At 40.6% G+C, this 23,160-nt stretch overlaps 1 protein-coding gene across 2 annotated transcripts in view; it reads right to left on the reverse strand.

Annotated features, from left to right (window-relative positions):
• Window positions 1–23,160, reverse strand: part of UNC79 (unc-79 homolog, NALCN channel complex subunit) — a 185,738-nt gene that overhangs the window by 20,406 nt on the left and 142,172 nt on the right. For both annotated transcript variants that reach the window (XM_040641500.1, XM_040641499.1), the window contains 3 exons: window positions 20,088–20,198; window positions 10,237–10,341; window positions 2,303–2,380 (listed from right to left, as the gene is read on the reverse strand). In XM_040641500.1, coding sequence (XP_040497434.1) covers window positions 2,303–2,380; window positions 10,237–10,341; window positions 20,088–20,198 — 294 coding nt within the window. The remainder of the gene's footprint in view (window positions 1–2,302; window positions 2,381–10,236; window positions 10,342–20,087; window positions 20,199–23,160) is intronic.

Genomic DNA, 23,160 nt, shown 5'->3' on the forward strand with positions numbered 1-23,160 from the left:
GCATTATTCAATATTTGTCTTCTCACTCTGAATTTCAAAAAATGAGAGCGAAGAATTTACTAATATCCAGTTACTTTTGCTCCAGAGACAGCACCTACATCTAACAAAAGCCTTAAAATACAGGATCGTCTTAGCCATCTACACTTATAAAACAAAGCATATCATTTCCAATCCCCCACCCACTTTTTTTTAAATTACTTTGCAAAACACAAGCATAACCTTATATGTGTTGTTTTTTTTTTTTTTAAAAGTGAAAACCATACAGCATCAAGCTCCACTTAATTCAAAGGCCCGGATTTATTTCAATAGGGAAACTGACGATAAGGTGCTAAAAAAAGCAGTCTAAACTCAAAAACATGAATGAAAGTGAATCATACCCAATTCTTCCTTGAAACTCATACCTCATTTCAAAGCTATGTTTCTTAGATTATACAAGTAACACATGTTCAATGTGGAAAACTTGGAAAATAGAAATTAACAAAGAGGAGAAGAATCACACACACAGTCCTAATTCCTGTCCCCCACTCGTGAGACAGTCACTATCGACATTTCCTTCCGACGTTTTTCGAACACGTTTAACATACACATATACATACAATCTTTATAAGGCTGAGATCGTTTTTTTCTAGCCCGCTTTTAAATTAAATCCATTATAAGCATTTTCCAGTTAATTATTCTTTGAAAACGTGATTTGGTAGCTACATAATAGTCTGTTCTATAGAGGCACCTTACTTTATTTAAACAAGACACTAACGTTGGTCAACACCAAAAAAACACACTCTGATTAAAAAATGAGCAGAAGACATAAATAGACATTTCTCCAAAGAAGACATCCAGTTGGCCAACAGACACATGAAAAGATGCTCAACATCACCAATCATCAGGGAAATGCAAATCAAAACCACAATGAGATATCACCTCACACCGTGGTGCATTCACATGAGGTGATAACTCTGCAGCCATCAAACTTTGGGGATAATGCTTAGGACACAGGAAGCCAAAGCCACATCTCTATCATAATTCCACTAGGTGTAAAAAATATTCATAGAAAAAGTGAAAGAAAATACATCAGTATGTTGGCAATAAAACTATCTCTGGGCTGAGTGATTGTTACTTTTCCTGTCATAAAATTTCTCCACATCAAAAAAAAAAATTAAATAACCAGTATTTTAAAAAACTGATGTTTAGCATTGTGGGTAAAACTGGTATACTTATAAATATAAATTAATAAAACCCTTTAGAAAACAATATGAGAATACATACCATTAAGACATTGCTACTCTCTAAGGAATTTACGCCAAGGATATAATTCAAAATAAACATGAGGGTGGTCTTTATAGGAATATATACATATACGAGCAATGAAAGTGGAAAGTAAATAAATTTCCAAAAATATGGAAATAAGCAAATTAGCATACCGGATAGAACAAAATATGAAAAAATTTTCTAAAACAACAGAGTTCTAATTGTAAGGCAGAGGGATTATAGGCGATCCTTTTTCTTTAAAGTTTTCTCTACTGAAGATTTAAATAATTTTTTTCAATTAACAATTAATACGCCTGGGTGGCGCAGTCGGTTAGGCGTCTGCCTTGGGCTCAGGTCATGAACCCAGGATTCTGGGATCATGTCCTGCATCGGGCTCCTTGCTTAGCAGGGAGCCTGCTTCTCCCTCTGCCTGCCGCTCCCCCTGCTTGTGCGTTCTCTCCCTCTCTCTCTCCGACAAATAAATAAAATCTCAAAAACAAAACCACACCAATATCTCTAAAGTTTCTGAGTTTCATTGCAATTTGCTGTTAGTGTTACTGTGGCTTCTCATCTTCAGCACTGTCAGTGAGAATCTTAACCTATTTTACCAAATAGTTCACTAGTTGTTAATAATGGGATTTTTAAAAAATTTTTTGAGGAAATATTACAAAAAAAGCCAAAGTATCACAATGTTTATCTCTTTCCGGCAGTAGTTAAATTGAATTGGGTAACAGGAGCCAGTCTAAGAAAACGGATTCTGGAAAAATTGAACTGTAATCAAATGTATTTTATATGTCTGGTAATTACTTTCCTCCCCTTAACTGGCTGCTTCAGTTTTACTCATGTCTCCCGGAATTAAAAGTTTCCAGGGGCTGGGATTAATTTAAATTTTCACTAGTGCTCTCTTTTTTTTTTTTTTAAATGCTAATATGTTCTCAATTTTATAGTGTTTGTTCTATCAAGAGTGAACCAGGACACGCGTCCCAAATACCTCTTTACTAAATGGGGAAATGAGAAGACATATAAAATGGAGAAAATTAATTCAGTCAGGACTTACTCCAGGTACAGAGGCGATCATCTGCTTGCTCAGGATCGTTGACTCAGCTAGTTTGGTTCCAGCATCTGCACAAATAAACTAATAAGAAATTGAAAGCATAATTACTTTTAAGAGCACTTGGACAGTAATAAGTTATTTATAGTTTTATTAACTTGTCTTAAATTCGTTAGTGTTTACTCTCATGACAATCTGCCCTGGATATATGGGGCTTGCTAGTCATGAATTTGTTCCTATCAGAAATTCAGACGCGTCGTACTGAGATGAACACTCAGATTCCTACTGTACCCGGACAGCTAAGTGGCACTGGCATTCAATCAAGGGAGAAAGGAAAGATGTCAACACTGTGAGATTTAGTCTGAAGTTATTCTATTTATTCTTTAGTACTTCTTGACAGTTCCTTGAATTCACATAGATTTTTCCAGACTTCATCATATTACACATTTAAAATGAAGACAGAAAAACAATCAACCTCCTTGTGAGTATTCTGTTTCTTCCCATCCGAGGCCCTTCAGTTGCTGGTCTTGCCCCTCTCACTTCACCCACACCTATCCTCTGTGCTGATAATGACCCCCACCCCTGTCCTTGTCTCACAGGACTTTTCACACACTTCCACTGTAACAGTCACGACGTTAGACTGCAGTGACCTAGGAGTCTATGTTGCAACCTCCTACAAGCTCTCCGAGGGCACAGACTCCATGCACCTGCCCCGCCCCCCCCAGCACTAGCTTCCTGCCTGACATCATGGAGGGGCTCAGCAAAACTGTGTGAAATGAACCAATGAATCAATTATGACAAGATCATGATGGGAATGGATTTGCCAGGTTACGATTTATTTTGCTTCATTACAGATATTTATAGGTGTTTCCCACTTAATACAACACTCAACTACGTAATATGGTTTCAGGAAAAAAGTTAAACGTGAAGTCTGCAGAGTTTGCTAGGAGCGATTAGGTCCTGCTTAATTTCTTTTCCGTGGCCTCTGGCCAGTGGCCCCAACAACTTTGGGATCCAAAGCCGCTGTTAAGCATAGTTCAGTGGCTCTGAAAAAAGCTTTGACACTGACAGCTCTTCCTTCTCATTCCACTCTCACACTGGAAGAAAAGTTAGGTAGGTCAAGATGATGGGTCCTGCAAGAGGCAGCTTAGGTCCCTGGCAAACCGCGGAAAGGTGATACGGGTTTGGATCATAGAGAAAAGCTCAAGGGGGCCTGATAAAAAGTAGAAACCAGCATACTGTCAGGCTAATCAAGGTTCAGAATCAGAGCATTATTAATAGGTAGTGGGTTTTGGCCAACAAAGCAGAGATTTCGGCCAAAGACCTTCTGAGGGCGCCCTGAGACTTCTTGTTCAAGGCCTCGTTCAAGAGCTGGTCTTTAAGTGTGGCCCAGAGGAGGAGTACTGCGTCACAGAACTGAGCTGGGGGCCCGAGGACAGCGAGCAGAGCTGTGTCTGAAAGCCATGTAGCAGGAGCAGATGCGTATCTCCACTCCTCAGTCACACACAATCATCTCCATTTGCCTCAAGTATAGTTACAGAAAGCTGAAGAATCCATTCGGCTATGAACTCTGAACCTGGCAAAGAACGTACCAGCTAGCAACATCCAGCGAACACCCAAAATTTTCCATTATTTTATTCAGGAATGCTTACCACTTGGACTTATTCCTAATATAAGAAAAAGGAAATAAATCAGGACTTAAAAAAAAAAAAAAAAGGAAAGCCTATACCTTTGGCCAGAACCTGTCAGTAAAAAAGCAAAATGTTGGACGGAAGCACAAGATCAAAGGAAGAAACAGTCCCAACCTCCTGGCAGATACTGTATGTTCTCCCATAAAATGTATTTTCAAAAGCTATCTGACTCTGCAATCTAAGACAAACTACTTAGAACTAAGTTTCAAAACCTCCGTCAGGATACCAACATTTTAATTGATTTCTTCACAGCAGAAATGAGAGCCAAGCGCCAAGGGGAGGACAGAAGTGCATACAAGTGTGAGGGAAGGGAAGCTCAGACAGAGAGCATGCTCTGTGGTGGTTTCAAGCCTACGGCCCCCTAAAGTGTGCTTCCATGGCCTGGCCGTGCCCTTGAGAGCAAGAGAAGATCCGTGGAGAAGCAAAACTTCAATGTCTCTAGCTCCCTTCAGCAGAAGCCCTTCTCGCCTCCCATACTCAGCAAAGCCAAACGAGTAGCATCATGTAAGTAGGTTTTCCGTGACATCACGTCAACGATGGGAGGCCAAACTAAAACGTCTGTTTTGTGGTAACTCTTAGAAGTCAGAATGCATCAAAAACCACCCTAAAATTTATGGATGTACCACAGAGAGCCTGGTGTACCAATGGGTATAAAAGCGGACAAGCCGCTAAAACCATCTACCATGTATTTTGTATCAATGCATCTAAATGTGCTGTAATTTTCGGGGTGGCTGGCTGGCTCAGTCAGTAGAGCATGCAACTCTTGATCTCAGGGTTGTGAGTTTGAGCCCCATGTGTGGTGTGGAGTTTAAAATTAAAAAAAAAAATTTTTTTAATAAAAATAAGCAAATCCAGTGTCTTTTTCACATAATATGTACAACTCAAACCTTAATAAACACTTGTCTTTTTACATAGCTGCCAACCATTAACTGCAAAACCCCACAGTTGCTCACAATACAAAGATATAACTAAAACCAGAGAGGGAAAGGGTGTTTGTTGCAGGAGGAAGAATTCCATACTTGGAGGCAGAAATCTGTCTAATGAAACATGCACTCCTGCACGAACACCAAAGAATACAAAAGAAACACGACATCCATTCTGTGTCATTGCTAAGTTCATTATCAAAATGAGACTCAAAATAATATCTCCGCCTCTCCTCCAGAGAGTGATTAGGTGATTAGTGACTCAACTAATAATAACTCCATGTCAATAGTATCTGTGACTGAAAGACAACAGCCATCCCTCTGCCATGTCTTTGTCCTCCAGCCCACCACTAACCTATCTTTAAAAGCGAAGCTTTCACCCACACAGTTTCTCACACTAGATTGCGCACGTACATCCCACACAGTGGGACAGCCTCATGCAAGTGAGCAGAATGTCTACTCTTGACACATAATAGCAGCCGAGGCAACGCTTTTTGATTTGAGCTTATATAGCCTTTACGGAGGCTTTTAATGAGTTATTGCTCTATTGTGAAGACTCTGCTTTAGTCCAGTCCACTTCTCATAACCAAGTACACATCAGCTCTCTACAGCAGACCAGCCGAAGAGAAGAGGTTGCTGGCGAAGGCAAAAACGTCCACGGGTCTGAATGAAAACGAGATAGGGCGTCCGTCTGAAAACAAGGTAGGGCGTCTGTCCACGTGCTGAAGAACTACGCCCTGCTGGTCCACAATCGAGATTCTGAAGAATGCACATATCTTTTTCAACTTGGCAAATTCTTTCTTATCTCCAAGCCTCTCTTCTTGAAAAGGTAAAGAATCCACTTGCACATCTAAGGCCTCCTGACTTGATACGCAAGTCGAAACCAGTACTCGGAGCCGCAGCCAGATGACCACGGTGAGCAGGTGGGAGATTTCCCGTGATACCAGGCCTCCAGAAGGAATTTCTAAGAATTAAAAAATCAATTGGTACCTATCCTACCTTGAAACATTTAAAACTTGGGTGACCCCACATCCCTTGGGTAAATGTTCCATTGTTGTTTAAGGGCAGAGCATGTGGCAAACAACAAAGGTACCATCTATCTACGAGAAGAATGTAAATGGCTCCATGTCTGTGAACTCATCTACGCAGGCCATGATTCAAGAAGTAGTAAGGGAAATACCCTAGCGGTCCCTGTGGGAGGAAAGAATGAAGGGAAAATCCAAGGCCTGAGCAACTGACTCTCTTGTCACTAATGGAGCCAGGGTCATTCATGATGGATCACTCGGGGAGTTTTTCCTTCCAATGGATGCTTTCCTGTTTCCAAGTTGCATTTTCAGTTAAACAAAGCCACCCCCATCAGATGACAGTCACTGATATCTGTGGAGGAAGTCACTATCGGCCCCAGACAGATTATCTGTCCGTACTGTGAGCCTGACACTCTATCAGTAAGGAGGGAAGCTTCTCTTGGACTCCAGACTAGATCCTCTGGTCTAAGAGAAGCTACCAGACAACAGGCTATCACCTCTGCCATTGTCCAGAGAACACATGCAGAGACCCTGCAGTCAAAGGCAAGAGAAAAAGGAACTGGGAAAACCTACAGAAAGATGTCCTAGTCATGAAGAGAGACCATAGATGGTTCTTCCCAGCCCACGAGGGGGCCCGTGGAGGACCTCTCTCCATGGCTTAGGAGGAACCACTGGGCAGATAAGGAAAGCACCTGTTATTTTTTAAGCATGCTTAACTTTTACTTCTCTCAGTAATGAAACTGGTTTATTCTAAGAGTGTATAGAACAAAAATTTATTACTTCAAATGGCATACTATTAAACATTTCATCAGAAATATTGAAACATTATTCATAAAGTCATCTCTCATGGGCATGACCCCAAATTGTCTCCAAAATACCTCTCCAACCGAAATAATTTTACAACTTGATTCTTAATATTTAATGATTCCATGACAAATACATACTTGTTTTAAAAAGATGAAAATGGTATTTATTTGAAATGCTATATGAGAATCCAAAAAACACATTCAGAACAATCTACTCTTTTGGGGCTTCTTTATTCCTAAAGCTAATTTGTTTTTGTTATTTATTCACCTAGCAGTGATGCAATAATCACTGTTTTCATGGTTTCCTTAAGCACCGGGCAATTTAAACTGTCAGTGTTCTTTTGCTATCTTGTGACAAGTGCCTCTTATGGTTCGCTAACGTACTTCACAGAAAACCAGCCCCCGGCAGCAGTCACGGCATGCGGGGCTAGACCCCAAGAAGATCAACCACACAGATCGGCTCTGCTCAAGACTGAGGGCAATGAAGGGAACGTCCCCCAACAGAAGCAGGAAAGCAGGAGGGCTGGAAACCGAGGCTGCTTGGAGGTGGCAGGTCCCCATCCGGAACACTATCAGAAGCCAGGGACTCCCATTCATTGTCAACCTGGTAGCTTAACCCTCGTGGGCTTTCTCCCTAAGCTCAGTCCACCTGCCCTCTTCTCCAGACCAGCGTGGATCCCATTCACCCTACTGGCCGGTTTGTGTCCAAGCTGCTTGTACTCAAAAGCAGTGAAAGTGCTGCCACAGAAGTAGGAGGGGCTGGCCAACGGCAAATAGCCGGAAGAGCTGCAAAGTCAGCCCCTCTTAGGAGCACCAGTACTTCCTGGCTGTGAATCGTCTTCCGTCTTCCTCTGGGGTTGTCTAGTGTCCTGGTACAACGTGGGCTGTTTCGTTTTGACGACATCATGCCCAACATTCATTGCTGGCATTGGTCAGCGATCACTGCTCTCAGAAGGCTTCACGGTGCCCCGGAAAGCCAGATCATGGCTCACTGAGAGCACACCAACTTCTCACTAAAGCTCATGCCTTTGAGAAATGTTTGATACTGGTTCTAAGGATTAGAAGTCTATGGTGGGGGAGGAGGGAGACCAGTAGTGTATATTAAATGCTAAGTGACAGCTGTTGCTCCTTCTTGTCTCCCAGGGAAACTCCTGAACTTCTGCACATATGTCAAGGCCCACATGCTCCCTCTTTCACACCACTTCCTTACTCAATGTGCCCTCTGCTCCTGTACCCATCACCCTGTGTTGGAAATGTCTGCTTCCATGTCAGCTTTGCCCACTGGATAGTAAACTCCCAGGAGTAAGGGGCCACAGCTTATTCATTTCCCCATGCCTGGGCCAGGTCAGGGCTCCGACTGGCTTACGGAGCCTTCCTCCATCTCCCAGCCCGAGCCAGCCACTCCTCCGCTGTAGTACTTTACATACTGTGCACACTTCTGGTAGAGTGGTTAGTACATTATCGGGATAGGGTTTATGCCTTTTACATTGCCATATCCCCAGAACCTAGCCTGAGACAGGTGGTCAGTAAATATTTGTAGTGGGAGATACTACTGAATAGTCAATGTGGCTATTAGTCAATGGTCAGTGTGGCCAGATGATGGAAGACCTCATAGTTCAGGTCAGTGCAGGTTTTCAGTGCAGGAAGTGATCTGATAAAAAGCAGAGTTTGAGCAAAATGCCTTTCGTCAGCCAGAAGCCAGAAGACTGCATTTGCGTGGGGAGACGGGAAGGCCGTGCCAACAGCTAGGAGCTGTTAAGGTGAGAGGGACAAGTGATGGCAGGAGCCTGACGAGGCTGTGCTCCACACTGAATAGACCCTGGTGGATGCAGACACACTTATGACAGCTGTGTGGTCTTGGGCAAGTCCCTGAACCCCCTGAGCCCCAGTCTCTCACCTGCAACACAGAACTAATACCTCCCATGGTTGTAAGGATCAAGTGAGGGCAGGATTAAAGCACCCAGCATGCTGCCTGGTACACCACAGGTGCTTATGACGTTTCCTTCTCCCTCATCTGTCCCAATGGCACCCCAGGTACCTAAGATTCAAGGACACTTGTCTAGTTCCTTGATATCAAGCTCCCATTGTCCCCTAGTCATTTAACCTCAAACTTTTAAGGCCCAGACTCTGGGACTGGTCTTCGTGCTCATCAGGAAGATATAAAACAGCTGTGACTCGTTTCCTGAGCACTTTGCACAAGGGCAATCTGAATGATACCCTGGTCCCAGGCGTAGCACATAGCCATGTCTTTAAGTCTAGTCTTAGAGTGTGAGGCTGGGTCCCAGTCTACCTGATCCCCTGCTAACCTCTCTAGTGTAACCAGCCTGCTTTTCTCAACCTGATCCTCAGGTCATTATCCTTAAATTTATTCTACCTTCCTGTTAAAGCCTCTCCCCATTGCTTGAAGCCAGTCAGTCCCTGGTGCTGAACCCCAATCTCACAGACTTTCATCTGTACCCACCAGTCCTTGGTGGTCTAGCTCAACTGCCACCTCTTTCATGAAGTCTTCTCTGATTTCACATCATATGAAAATGGGTTGCCTCCTGCTCTTAACTCACTCCAGGACTTTGTGTATCTCTCTCTCACAGCACTTCTCAGAGACTGTCTTGTGTGATAAAACCCCACACACTTGGGACGCCTGGGTGGCTCAGTCGTTAAGCGTCTGCCTTCGGCTCAGGGCGTGATCCTGGCGTTCTGGGATTGAGCCCCACCGTCAGGCTCTTCCGCTGGGAGCCTGCTTCTTCCCCTCCCACTCCCCCTGCTTGTGTTCCCTCTCTCACTGGCTGTCTCTCTCTCTGTCGAATGAATAAATAAAATCTTAAAAAAAAAAAAAACCCACACACTTGTCTAAGATGCTGAGCTAAGGATGTCAGGGATGGAGGGCTTCAGCCCCTCATCAGCAACCCTATAGCCAACAGCATCAACTCAGTAAGTTCTCCAGAACCTTCCTTGTATGCATTCAAGCCCCTCTGCCTCAAAGCTCCCATGGGTGCTGGTGCTTTTCACATTCACCTGCCACACCGGATGGACTCCGTATGTCCTGCCACTTGACTATATGTGGCCCAGCCCACCCTCACCTTCATTTCTGCTTCACGGAGATGTGGAGACCCACCCATATGCACATGACTCTGCAACCAGACCTCAGCCTGGTCCCTCATTTGTGGCTTCATCAGTCCCCTGCCAGCTCCAGTAGTTATTCATGAGCTTGCCCTCCGACCAACCCAGCTGTAAATTTCTTGAGGACAGAAATTCTTCTTTTGGTCCCTCACAGTATTAGTTCCACCACTGGAACAAAATAAATGTTCCCTTTCTGTCCTGCTTACCTACTGGAAGTGCCAAGGGCATAACACTACTTCGGTCCTGGCTCATATGAGATAGATCAGTTCCCATTTCTGCTCGAAGTTATTTCATTTGTGCATATGCCCCACACCTTCCTTAATTTTTCCAAACATAGTGGATCTTGTGGAAAGTATTACAAACAATGCATCAGCCCACCTGGACAAGCAGGAGGAGGTTTGTATCTGGTAAGGGGGATTTGAGCTTCAGGGCCTGCAGGAGTTCCAGAACAACACTACGAGACAAGTAGAATTTATCCCGCTCCTAAACAGAACAAAAGAGAAGAAGGTAAGCTATGTCTAAAAACTCGGTTAGAACAGATCAATGTCAAAAGAGCTTCCAAAAGATTCACAGGTTGGAAATGAAAAACCGTATTTGAAAATGCATAATGAACTGTCCTTAAGAAATAAAATTAAAACGAGAAAGAAAAAGTTTAAAGGGCATTTTTGTGTGCATAATGAGTTTACTGAAGCGCCGAGAACACATAATTCAATGGATAAGAAAAAGATAGGCTATCTCTTAAACACTGAAACCACTGGGTTGGACTCTTGTTCACAGGAAATGATAAGGTCCAAGAAATGCAGAAATTAAACAAATTGAAAAGCATTATTTCCAAAAGAAAATGCTTTATTTAGAGAGAAATATACACAGATATTTTCAGGGTCATATCCTCTCTAAAGAACCTACTTTTCAAATGGGCTGCTTAAGCATGCAGAAAAATAGAGAGATGGAATATGCTAGATACTACCACCCATCTTCGTCAAATCTAAACATTTTGCTTTATTTAACATTTTTGCACAGTAAATAAAACATCCCAGAGGGGTGCCTAGGTGGCTCAGTCAGTTAAGCAAGTGTCTGACTCTTGGTTTCCACTCAGTTCATGATCTCAGGGTCTTGAAATGGAGACCCACATGAGGCTCCACGCTGGGCGTGGAACCTGCTTAAGATTCTCTCTCCCTTGCCCTCTGCCCCCCCCCACTCATGCACACGCTCTCTCAAAAAAAAAAAAAATCACAGAAACAGTTGAAACTACCTATACGGTGCTCTCTGTTCTTTCTCCCTTCTTTGAAGTAGCCACTATTTTGAACCTGGCGCTTATGATTTCATGAATGTTTCTATTACATATGCATGCCCTCGTTACAAGGTATAATATTATTTTTGCACGTCTTTGTAACTTTCTATAATGGTTATCATACTCTGCATCTCTTTATGCAACTTATAATTTCTCACTACATTGCATTTTTGAAATTAGTCCCTCTTGATACATGCAGCTCTAGTCCTTTCAACTAAACGGCTTAAATTATATTTTATTATACGAATATACCAAAAAATTCACTGGTCTGTTCTATTAATGGAACACAAGATCATTTTCAATTTTGTACATTTTTTTTTATTGCCAACTACAACACACATGCGGAAAAGTACACAAGACACAAATGTGCAGATAAAATGGATTCGTATAGACTGAACGCCAAGGTCAAAGAGCAAGCACATCGCAAGCATCTCAGAAGCCCATTGTGTGTCCTAATCATGACCAAGTAACCAGAGACCCGACAGGTCTTTCTTTTCTTCCTCCTCATTTTTACTCATGGTATACTGCCTCCTTGTATGTCCAATGATCTCTGCATGCTGAATGCTTTATTACAAAATTATTTCTAGAAATCATTGGAGGCCTGGAATGTTCTCTTCATCCCAAGAGCTCTCTGTTTGCCTTTTTGCCAGGTCCCTGGGGGCACTAGCCTGGTCCAGGGTTACCTTAATAAACACACAAGTCTTGTAATTTTTATCTTGGGCCACCAGAGGGTGTGACACTGAGCTCGAGCCCTGTGAGGATGATATCACCTCTGGGTTATCTTTACTTTGTGGTCCTGACCAAACTGCGGAGGGAGGGGGGCGGCTGGCAGGGGTGCAGAATCAGACCGAGTCCCTGCTCTTGGAAGGTCCTGGATTCTGACTCTTGTTCCCCTCCTGGATCTTCCAGAATTGTAGCTCAGCCTCTCAGTCGCATCTCTGCAGCTGTGTGTTCCCCCAGACCTTAGCCTGGTGATTCTTCATCTACATCTGGTTAGCGTTTTGATGCGCTTAAGTTTTCAGAAAATATTCTGTCCATTTCTTTTTAACTTTTTAAGTGGGAAGATAGGTTCAAATGATCTAGTCCATTATTATCAGGAGAGGGGTTTAAAATTTTTATTGAAATTATACTACATTTTAGGTTATTTTGTGGGAATTAACTGTCTTTATTATGCTGGGTCCTCATCCACAAACATGAGAGCTGTCTCCATTTATTTAACGTTGTCAAATAAAACCTTCTGGTTATCTCCATAAAGTTCTTGCACATTTTTGTTAGATTTATTCTCTGTTGACACAATAAATGACATTTTTAAAGTACATTTTGTAATCATTTATAGCTGAATATTAAAGGTAGATGACTCCTGGGTATTCATTTGTAACCAGCATCCTTGCTGAGCTTTCTCACAAAAGTTACAAAAGGGTGTCTACAAGTAGATTTTCTTTGGTTCATTTGTAATCACATCATCTATGGAAAGTGTAAGTTTTATTTTTCCTTTCCAACCCTTTACCTTTGATTCCTTCTTCTTATCTTACTGAATTGAGTAGGACCTCCTAGACCATAATGAACAGAAGCAGTGATAACGGGCATTCTTGTCTTACTATTTTGAAGGGACCACATTCGCATTTCACCAGTTAAGTATAACGTTTCCTAGAGGTTTCTGGTAGGCACCCTATAACAAGCTTAGTTCCCTTCTATTCCTAGTTTGACGAGAGTTATCACAAATGGATGTTGAGTTATATAGAATGCTTCTTTTGTATCTGCTGAGATAATGATACACATTTTTCACCTTTAATCTGGTAACATGGTGACATAAATCAATGTTCTAATATTTAAACCATTCTTATATTTCAAGCAAATCCTCACTGGGCCATGAGGCTTTACTTAAGTTATTTTGTTATTATTCACCCAGAATTTTTATACCTTTGAAGTAGAATTGGCCTGTAATTTTTCTTTCTCCCACTGCCCTTGTCTGGTTGGTATCAAGATTCTACTGCCCTCATAAAAGACGTTGGAAGCATTCCCTTCTTTCGATTCTCTGAATCAGTTTGCACAAAATGAAACCAATCTGTTCCTTCAGTGTTTAATAGAAGTTGTTTTTAAAACTGTAACAGTTTCTAATTAGTGATTTCATTTTTTTAGTCATTTAGGCCTAGCCATCTTCTTTTCCTGGTTGTCGTATGTTACGTTTTTCTAGAAAATTGTCCCTATTGTCCAAGATTTCTAATTTACTACCATAGAGTTGTTCGTTTCAAAATCTCTAGTATGTCTAGGGTTACATTCCCTTTTTCATTGCTGCTATTCTTTATCCGTGCCTTTTCTCTGCTTTCCTTATCAGCCTTGCCAAAGTTTTGTCTGTCTTATTAGTCTAACCCAAGAGCCCCCCTCTGGTTGTATTCACCTGCCAACGTGGCCATGTTTTCCATTTAATCAATTCCTGTTCTTATCTTTTTTATTTCCTTCCTTTAAATCATCTTATGATTACTTGGTTACGCTTATTTTAACTTGACTTGTTAGCTCATTTCATTTCTCTTTTTTTCCAACAGAAGAATTTAAGACTATACGTTTTCTTCTGAATATCTCTGTGGCTACAGATCTCAAATTTTAGAATGTAGTATTTTCATATTTGTGTAGTTCTAAATATTTTTCTAAATTCTCTTATCTCTTTGATGTATGAATCATTTAAAAGTATATTTCAAATTTCCAAATAGAGCAGGTCCCAGACACCATTAATCCATTCAGTACTTCTGTATGAATCTGAAAAAGGACACACACACACACACACACACAGACACACACACACCACAAATGCACATACTTATGACCACATACCTGCAAACCTGAAAAACAGTGTGCGTTTCCAAAGCCCCGCACTCAGCAGGCCTGGCTGCCTGTGTCCTTATGCCCTCTCACTCACTCACACCCTCAGCACCACACAGGTACACATTCTACACACATCCCACACCTGCAAAGTGACCGGGTCAGGGTCAGAATCTGGCAGGGAGCCAGGACTTAAGACATCTGACAAGAGGGGACAGTCAAGAGAAGAATCTCAAAGGCCCTGGGTGGTAGCTGGGACAGGGCTTACACGTGTGTGTGCCAGGAATGTACACGTATGCTGTTCTCTGCTTAAGGCCCTTTGAGCTGCTGTGGCTTTATGTAGGGGGTGCCTATCCCAGGTGCTCTAGGACGTAACCAGGAGACCCCAGATCTCTATACCTGGCTCAACACTCACATAAGATGTAATATGTCTAGATATGAGTGGTGTCCCCTTAGATGTGGAGCCTTCTTTAGGTCACCCTTGAACACCTATATGCGGTTATGACTTTGTTATTGATTTGTAATTTAACTGCACTGTGATTAAAGAACTTGGTCTCTTTGAAACAGATTCCCCAGTGTGTGTTTTGACTTTAATTGAGGCCTGGGGTGCCTGGGTGGCTCAGTTGGCTGAATGTTCAACTCTTGATCTCAGCTCAGGTCTTGATCTCAGGGTCATGAGTTCAAGTCCCGCATTGGGCTCCACACTCAGTGTAGAGTCTACTTAAAAAAATAAATAAAATAAAATAACGTAACATAAAATAAAAGACTTTATTTGTGGTCTAATACCTGTCCTATGTTTACAAATGTTATACATATGCTTTTTCTAAAATATATTTTCAAATTGGCGGATTCAAGGTTCCTTATATGTCTTTTGGATTCAATTTGTTCATTATATTGTTCAAATCTAGTAAGTCTTACTTATTTTTTGTCTGCTTGATCTATTAATTACTGAAAGAGATGTGTCAAAATCTCCCATTATGAGTACGAATTTGGCAACTTCTCTTTGTAATTCTATTCATTTTTGGTTTATATATATTAAGGCTGTATTATTAACTGCATACGTTTTAGAACTGTCACGTTTTCCTAGTGAATTGTTCCTTTCATCAATACAGGGCAACCTTCTTTATAATAATACTTTTTAACTGAAATTCCATCTACTGGCTTCAGCTTTATTTTAATTAGTATTTGCCTGGTATATTTTTAAACTATTTTTCTTTCACACTTTCAACAGTGTCTTTAGATGTGTTTTAGATGTATCTCTTATAAATAACATATAGCTGGATTTTAAAAATCAAATCCAAAAATTCCTGGGGTGTCTGGTTGGCTCAGTCGGTTAAGCCTCTGACTCTTGGTTTCGGCTCAGGTCATGATCTCAGTGTCTTGAGACTGAGCCCTGAGATAGGCTCTGTGTTTAGCATGGGATCTTCTTTTTTTTTTTTTTTTTTATTATTTTTTATTTATTTATGTGACAGAGAGAGAGACAGCCAGCGAGAGAGGGAACACAAGCAGGGGGAGTGGGAGAGGAAGAAGCAGGCCCACAGCGGAAGAGCCTGATGTGGGACTCGATCCCGGATCGCCAGGATCACGCCCTGAGCCGAAGGCAGACGCTTTAACGACTGCGCCACCCAGGCGCCCCAGCATGGGATCTTCTTAAGACTCTTTCTCTCCCTCTGCCCCTCTCCCCCTGCCTTTCTCTCTCTAAAATAAGTAAATATTTTTTAAAAATAAAAAAATTCCTTATATTCATTGTGATTATTGGAATATTGGAATCATTTCTTTTTTTTTTTTAAGATTTATATAATATGCTGAATGCTCTAACTCCAAACCCCAACTACACATGCTCCTCTCATCTTGTAGTTATTCAGTATTTTAGTGTTATCTTGTTTGTATACCCACCCGATTAGTCGTCATTTTACTTATTACTGCTTTATACTGTCAATGATCACTGAGAGTTCTGTACTTGACCAATTTCTCAGAGCATGATTCCTTCATACATTTCACTCCTTCTTGGTTCAATTTTGTTCTTATTGTAATATATCTTTTAGTACTTGTTTCAGTTGAGAATCTATTAGAAAATTTCTCATTTTCCTAATAGTTGATTTATTTAGCCATCACACTTGTTTTTTATTTATTTATTTGAGAGAGAGAGAGAAAGAGAGGAGCAGGGGGAGGGGTAGACTCCCCACTGAGCAGGGAGCCTGATGTAGGGCTCAATCCCAGGACCCCAGGATCATGACCTGAGCTGAAGGCAAACACTTTACTGACTGAGCCACCCAGGCACCCCTAGCCATCTCTCTTAAACAAGAGCTTAGGTGGTAGAGAATTCCAGGTAAACAGTTATTTTTTTCTTATAATTTCTAAGACTTTTTTTTTCCATTATCTTCTAGCTTCCACTGTGCTGTTGAAAAGTTTGTTGTCAGTCTGTCTGTAGAATGTCTTTTCTCTTGGTTGCTCTTACAATGTTTAATTTGTCTTGGCTATTCTGTCAAGCTCTACCTAGTCATACAGACTGTGATGTGAGCAGGTAAAACATTAGTTTATTTGTAATACTCTCAGGAATCACTGTGCTTCTTGAATCAGAGCATTAATGGCTTTCATCAATTCTACAACTTATAAAAAGCCTATTTTCCCTCTCTGAAACACTTATTAGGTATATGTTAGATCTTCTCTTCATATTCTTCATCTCCATCTCTTTGCCGTATATGCTGTGCGATTTCTTCTGATCCACTTCCCATTTCACCAACTCCCTCTTTGACTATGTCTAATTTGCTGTTTAACTTGTCCATTGAGTTTTTTATGTCTATTTCATTTGTAGAATTTCTGTTTTGTTCTCATCTGTCTGTTCTTTTTTTCTTCCTTTTTAAAGTGACTAGATTCCTTCTCAGGTTTTCATTCATCACATAGTTCTAATATTGGAAATTCTTATGGGGAATATTCTTGCTGCTTTTGGACTCTGCTACTCTAGTTCATGGTGGATTATTTCTTTATATGTTTTGTAATTTTAGTTTGTAAACTCGTGTTCATCAGGATTGTAATTCTGGAAATTCTGTTGGGCCTAGATTAAAGTCCTACCCAACCAGAGAGGTTCGAGGATTGATTCTGAGCTTGCTTCTACCAAACACTCCAATGCTATAACCTGCTCTGCACCAATGTTACTTGACTTTTCATTCTGGGGGCTCACAGAGCATGTAGGTATTTCAAATTCACACTCTAAATATGTTCAACGATAGGATCATGTTTACTAATTCTCAAAAGAAACCATAAATCTTTCTCAGTTCCTAGGCTCAGATCCCATTCTTTGTCACCTCTATATAAGAATATATTCTTTCCTTGGGGTGCCTGGGTGGCTCAGCCATTAAGCCTCTGCCTTCAGCTCAGGTCATGATCCCAGGGTCCTGGGATCGAGCCCCACATCAGACTCCCTGCTTGGGAGGAAGCCTGCTTCTCCTCTCACACTCTCCTTGCTTGTGTTCCCTCTCTTGCTGTCTCTCTCTGTCAAATAAATAAAATCTTTAAAAAAAAAAAAGAATATATTCTTTCCAAATCACCCTTTTGCTAAATATATAGCCTTTTGAGGGTTCTGACTTTCTGCTGGGGATGACTCAGAGCCAACTCCAAGCCTGATACAGTCCCAAGACCTTCTCTGTGCGGGCTTTAAAACACAAGTCACTAATGATAACTGGTGCAGCCACTATGGAAAAGAGTATGGAGCTTCCTCAAAAAATTAAAAATAGAAATACCATACAATCCAGTACTTCCACTACTGGGTATTTATGCAAAGAAAACAAAAACACTAATTCAAAAAGATATATGCACCCTTATATCTACTGCAACGTTATCTACATGAGGCAAGATATGGAGCAAAGCAAGTGGAAAAAGATGTCACAGGAATATTACTCATCCATGAAAAAGAACGCAATCTTGCCATTTGAGACAACATAGATAGACCTAGAGGGTGTTAGGCTAAGTGAAATATGTCAGACAGAGAAAGAAAGTGCCACATAATTTCACTTACATGTGGAATCTGAAAAACAAAACAATCAAAAAGCAGAGTCTTAAATACAGGGAACCAGTGGTTGCCAGAGGGGAGAGGGGAGAGAGGATGCATGAAACAGGTAAAGGGGATTAAAAGATACAAAGTTCCAGTTATAAAAATAAATAATTCATGGAGATGAAAAGTACAGCATTGGGAATATAGTCAATAATATTTTAATAATGTTGTATGATGACAGACAGTGACTACACTTATGGTGGTGAGCATTAAGTAATGTATAGAATTGTTGAACCAATACGGTGTACACCTGAAACTAACATAACATTGTGTGTTAATATATGTCAACTAAAAATAAATAAATAAAATTAGACATATGCAAATCTAAAAAACAAAACTCAAGCCACTAAGCTCCCAAGACAAGTAACTCCCCCACCTCAAGACTGCTACAATAACAGTTTATATGCCTACCACTCTAGTTCTCTATTTCCTCTCCAATTTTGCTCCTTTCATTTTTATAAAATTACCTAAACATTTAAAATCATGTTCATTACATTTTATCCAGCACTTTGATTGTTTTAAGTGGGACAATTTTCAGTTATCTAGACTGCCAGATTGCCATACAGAGAAGTCTCCAAAGCCCTTACCTTTCCATGCCTTTTCTCTTGATTCGATAAAGGAGAAGGCTCAATTAGACAGTGCTCTTTCTTAAACTATTTCCAATAGCTTCCCATTACCAATGAAGAAGGTGGGAACACCCTAAGACTGAAGCTTTCTACAAGAAATAGTCATTTTGAGTTGGCAACTGGGAATGCGTAGATGACAACAGGAAATGGGAGGCCACTAAAGTGATGATTGGTTAGGAGGGCATATAATGTATAATGAATGTTCAAAACTAAGAATATCTTGACTTCAAAATAGTAGAAGGTCCCCTGTAATCAATCTCTATAGTGCACAGCACTGGAAGCACAAACTCATTATGGTTCTTCCTCTAAAGCAATATATAATTTAAACAAACCAAGCATAAAGAAAATTGAGAAATACGATGACTTCTTTTCATTGTATTTGTATATCTTTTCATTGTCTCTGGTACTGTGCCCTACAGATCTATTGTTTTAAGTGACAAAAAAAAAAGGAGTAAGTTATTTTTCGGGAAGGATTTGTAAGAAGAAAAAAAATGCTGATTATCTGGATAGTTAGAAAACATATTGTTCCAGGCAGAGTAATAGTTTCTAATCAGAAAGACTAAAGAGAAGATTATCACGGAGCACTTTACATGGTAGAATGGACACAAGATGGTAAGAAAAAAGACAAGAGTGTTTTAAACACAGAATGAAAGCCTTGATATAAAATCAGATTTTTTTAATGGGGAAAATTAAAGGCTTATAGAAGAGGACAACATGAATAAAGGAGTATTCTGAATGTTCAAGAAGGAACAGCAGAAACAGACCCCATTGAAAATAAACTTGGAACATTTCGAAATTGGACGAGTTAACATCGCACATAGTTCTTAAGGACAGAGACGCCCCCAGTTGGCCCTGCCTTTCCGTTAGGATAGCGTCTCCCAGCTCCAACGAGGCAAGCAGTACTTTTCCACTTCCTCGGTAGTGGGCCAGGGGAGACTAAAGATAATGCAATAGAGAAACCATTATGAAGGCAAGATGACAAAAGATGAGATTACAATCTCAGAGGCCAAGAACCCAGAACTGGGGAGACAGACAAGTGATGAGAATTAAGGAGCACTCTACGGGATTTTACAAATGACAAGCTGATATTTTTCTACTTTGTGTATAAAAATGACATGTTGTGATGGCTTGCCCACTAATCACGGGATGGTGAACTTGAAAAGGACCTTAAGAGGTCATTTAGACCACCAGCTCATTTCATTTACAACATCTCTTCTCTTCTAAACCATATGATGCTCATTTCTCCAAATGTGTGTATTTAAGACATAGTTTATATATATATTTGCATACAGTGTTTCCTTCCAATGATACTTATTAGACCTCAGTAGAATTACTCATGTTTAACTATATTGAAGCAATTGACCTAACAAGCATCGACACTGCTTAGAAAGAATGCTCCTGCCCGTTTTCAGTTTCCTGGCAACAAACACTTAGGCAAACTTACCTTCGTGAAAGCTCGGTAACACAGACCACACACCTCCACCAGGTAGGCCAGAGTGAAGACGGCGTTCTGAATTACAAAGCTTAGCAGTTTTGAAAACGGCTCCAACAGACTCTGCAATGAGATTGGGGCCAAATAAAATCAATTGAGTCTTTCATTAAAAAAAAAAGTATTAAAATCTTCTGATACTCTAACTAATGAGATCGTTCCTTTATTTACAATCTGTTGCCAGGTAGCTACTAGGGCAACTCTGTTGGTCTAACAAGAACAGAACTGGACGTTCAATCAATGCCTTAAAGAGCACAGTTTAATCATTTTATTGCTCCAAAAAGAAATCCATTTCCCCGGGTGGCATCATTTGTATACCTTATCAACCCCAATTCTATCCTCATGTCCAGCCCCAGCAATCAAGGCTCTGTGAGGTTTGTCTGAGGATTTTTCATTCTATTTCTCAGAATCTGTAGGCCTCTATGGGCTCGTCCATCCAGCTCCTTTGAAACCTGTCATCTCAGTTAAATAGCACCAACCACCCTGCATGTAGGTACAAAGCACTATGAACTTAGACAAAACTCACCACGACCCAGCTTCCTGCCGGTGTTTATCAGGAAGCCACAGTGTAAGTTTCTCCATCTGAATCCCACCCATGAAGGGTCAGTTTTAGCTCCATCTGCTCTCTACAGTCATTTAGAAACATTCATTGAGCACCTACTAAGTATTGGGCAGAGTTGGGCGCTTTCATATAGCTTATCTTGCTCAAATTTTTTATGACAATCCTGGAGAGACAGTATGTTATAACAGCTAATGACACAAACTATAGAATCTCACACAGTTATTTTCAAACTTTAGCTCTTGGTGACCTGGAATAAGTGATTTAACCTCTCTGGACTTAGTTCTTTCCTCTGTAAAATAAGGATAATCAGGGCTTCCACCTTATTAGTGAGAAACCGGGGAGATAATGTAGGTAAAGTGCTTGGCAGCAGTGAGCCATCCGTCACTGTTCACTGAGATCTGCATCCGAGCTCTGGAGCTCTGCGGTCCCTATTCTGCGGCTGAGGCTTAAGTAGCAAGGAGCTCGCCTAAGGCCACACAGCTATTGAATGGAATTCAAACCCAAATTCCAGGGCAGTTTTCCAGAGGCACAACTGCTCTTTAGGGAAGACGGAATTTTAATTGGGCTCCAAAAGACTTCCATGCCACGATTTCCACTACTTCTCAACCTCCGTAGTCCTAATGGTCTGGATTATAAAAAGTAAACTGGCTCAATGTGCATACACAGGACCTGCAGGAAAGTACAGATGAGGAAATAAAAGTCCATCACCCCACCATCTCGTGATAACATTTTTCACCTATCTTCCTTCCTGCTGCACGCCAGTTTCCTTGGTTGAAATCTTACACATACATAACCCTACATTTTGTTAATTTCGTTTTGTTAACACGATAACATGAGAAACTTCCAATGCTCTTTAATTCTTCATAATCATCCATTTTAATGGGCACACACGTCATATTTTATTATAAATAACATTCCAATAAATATGTTTTGTGTGAAATTTACATTTTCATTTCCTTCTTTAGAAGAGATTCCCAGAAAAGGAATGACTAAATCAAAGGATATGAAAATTTTTGAGATCGTTTCTCCTTATGGATACAAAAATGAATTTGTTATATGTTAATCATGCCTGAGGATAAGAATCATGTCCTTTATTTGTCTCTCTTCCCCACAGAAACCTGTGTGGTACTTTCCATATAGAAAATCTTAAAGGAACCCTTTGAAATAGTATTGCTGATTCAGTATTCTTTGCTCTATATAAATGTTGTTGCCTTGAAATACTGATGATGGATGAATGGCAACAGGACTGTATCTCCAGTTAATATATAATGCATCTTTATTCATCAAAAAAAGGAACCTGAATTCAAACCCATATAGAAACTTGTTCTTTTATTTAGCAAAGCAGCACAGTGATGGGGCAGTTTGGTACAACAGAAAAATCAAGGAACTTGAAATCAAAGGTTCTAGGTTCAAGACTCAAACCTTCCACTAACCAGCTATATAAACTTGGCCAAGACAATTCATCTCTCTAAGCCTGTTTCCTTAGCTTTAAATGATCAGATTAGACCAAATGATCTCTTTGCAACCTCCTGCATAAACTATTAGTTTATGAAAGCACAGTCAAAGTATAAAATTAGCAGGATGTGGCTTCTTGGTATTAAACTAGTAGTTATAAGCCATTGCTATACAAACTATTACATCGTTGTATATAATGCAGCCCAGAAACACTGCCTATCATGCAGCCCAGGAATATAAAGGTGAATGAGACACGGTGCTGGACTTCATGAAGCTCACAGTCTCGCTGGGGAAACTTTCATACAATTAAGTGTTAGTATAGAGAGCTCTACCAAGTACCGTGGGATCTGATATAGGAGAAAGTTGCTGCAGAGAATTCCAATGCACTTTTTTAATTTAAATGGGATTCAGATTCTCATCTTGAAGAATGAGAAGGAGTTCACCTCACCAAGAAGAGCATAAAGCATTTCAGGCAGAGGAAATGGCTGAAGCCAAGGCAAGGAAGTATGAAATTAAATAAGATTATAAACATAAAGCAGTTAGCATAATGCCTGCCATATGGTAAGTGCTCAACAAACAGCAGTTGTTGTTATGATAATGATGACGATTCTGAAAGTAGGCAGGAGGCATGGGGGATGGGACAAGTAACCAAAGCCGGAATTAGAAAGGTGGGCTGGCAAATTAATGAAGTACCTCCTTGTATGCCACATTAAGGAATTTGGACACTCTCCTAAAAGAAATGAGAGGCGATCAAAGATGGTTAAGCAAGGAACCAGAGCAGTAAGGTTTGTGTTTGGAAGGATCTCCTAGATGGTGGTGTGGAGGACAGACTGGTGGCCATAGCCGAGGACGAAGAGGGCCAATTGTAAAAAATGATATCGTGACGTATTAGAACTCTTCGTACTAGACACTTTCACCATGCTTGAAAGTGAAACATTCAGTATGCAATAACTATTTCTTCAGTATTACTACATGCCTGTCTTTTTAGGTTAAAAAATAACCAAATAACCA

The sequence above is a fragment of the Ursus maritimus genome, unplaced genomic scaffold (assembly GCF_017311325.1).
Source record: "Ursus maritimus isolate PB19 unplaced genomic scaffold, ASM1731132v1 scaffold_25, whole genome shotgun sequence".
NCBI classification, from domain to species: domain Eukaryota; kingdom Metazoa; phylum Chordata; class Mammalia; order Carnivora; family Ursidae; genus Ursus; species Ursus maritimus.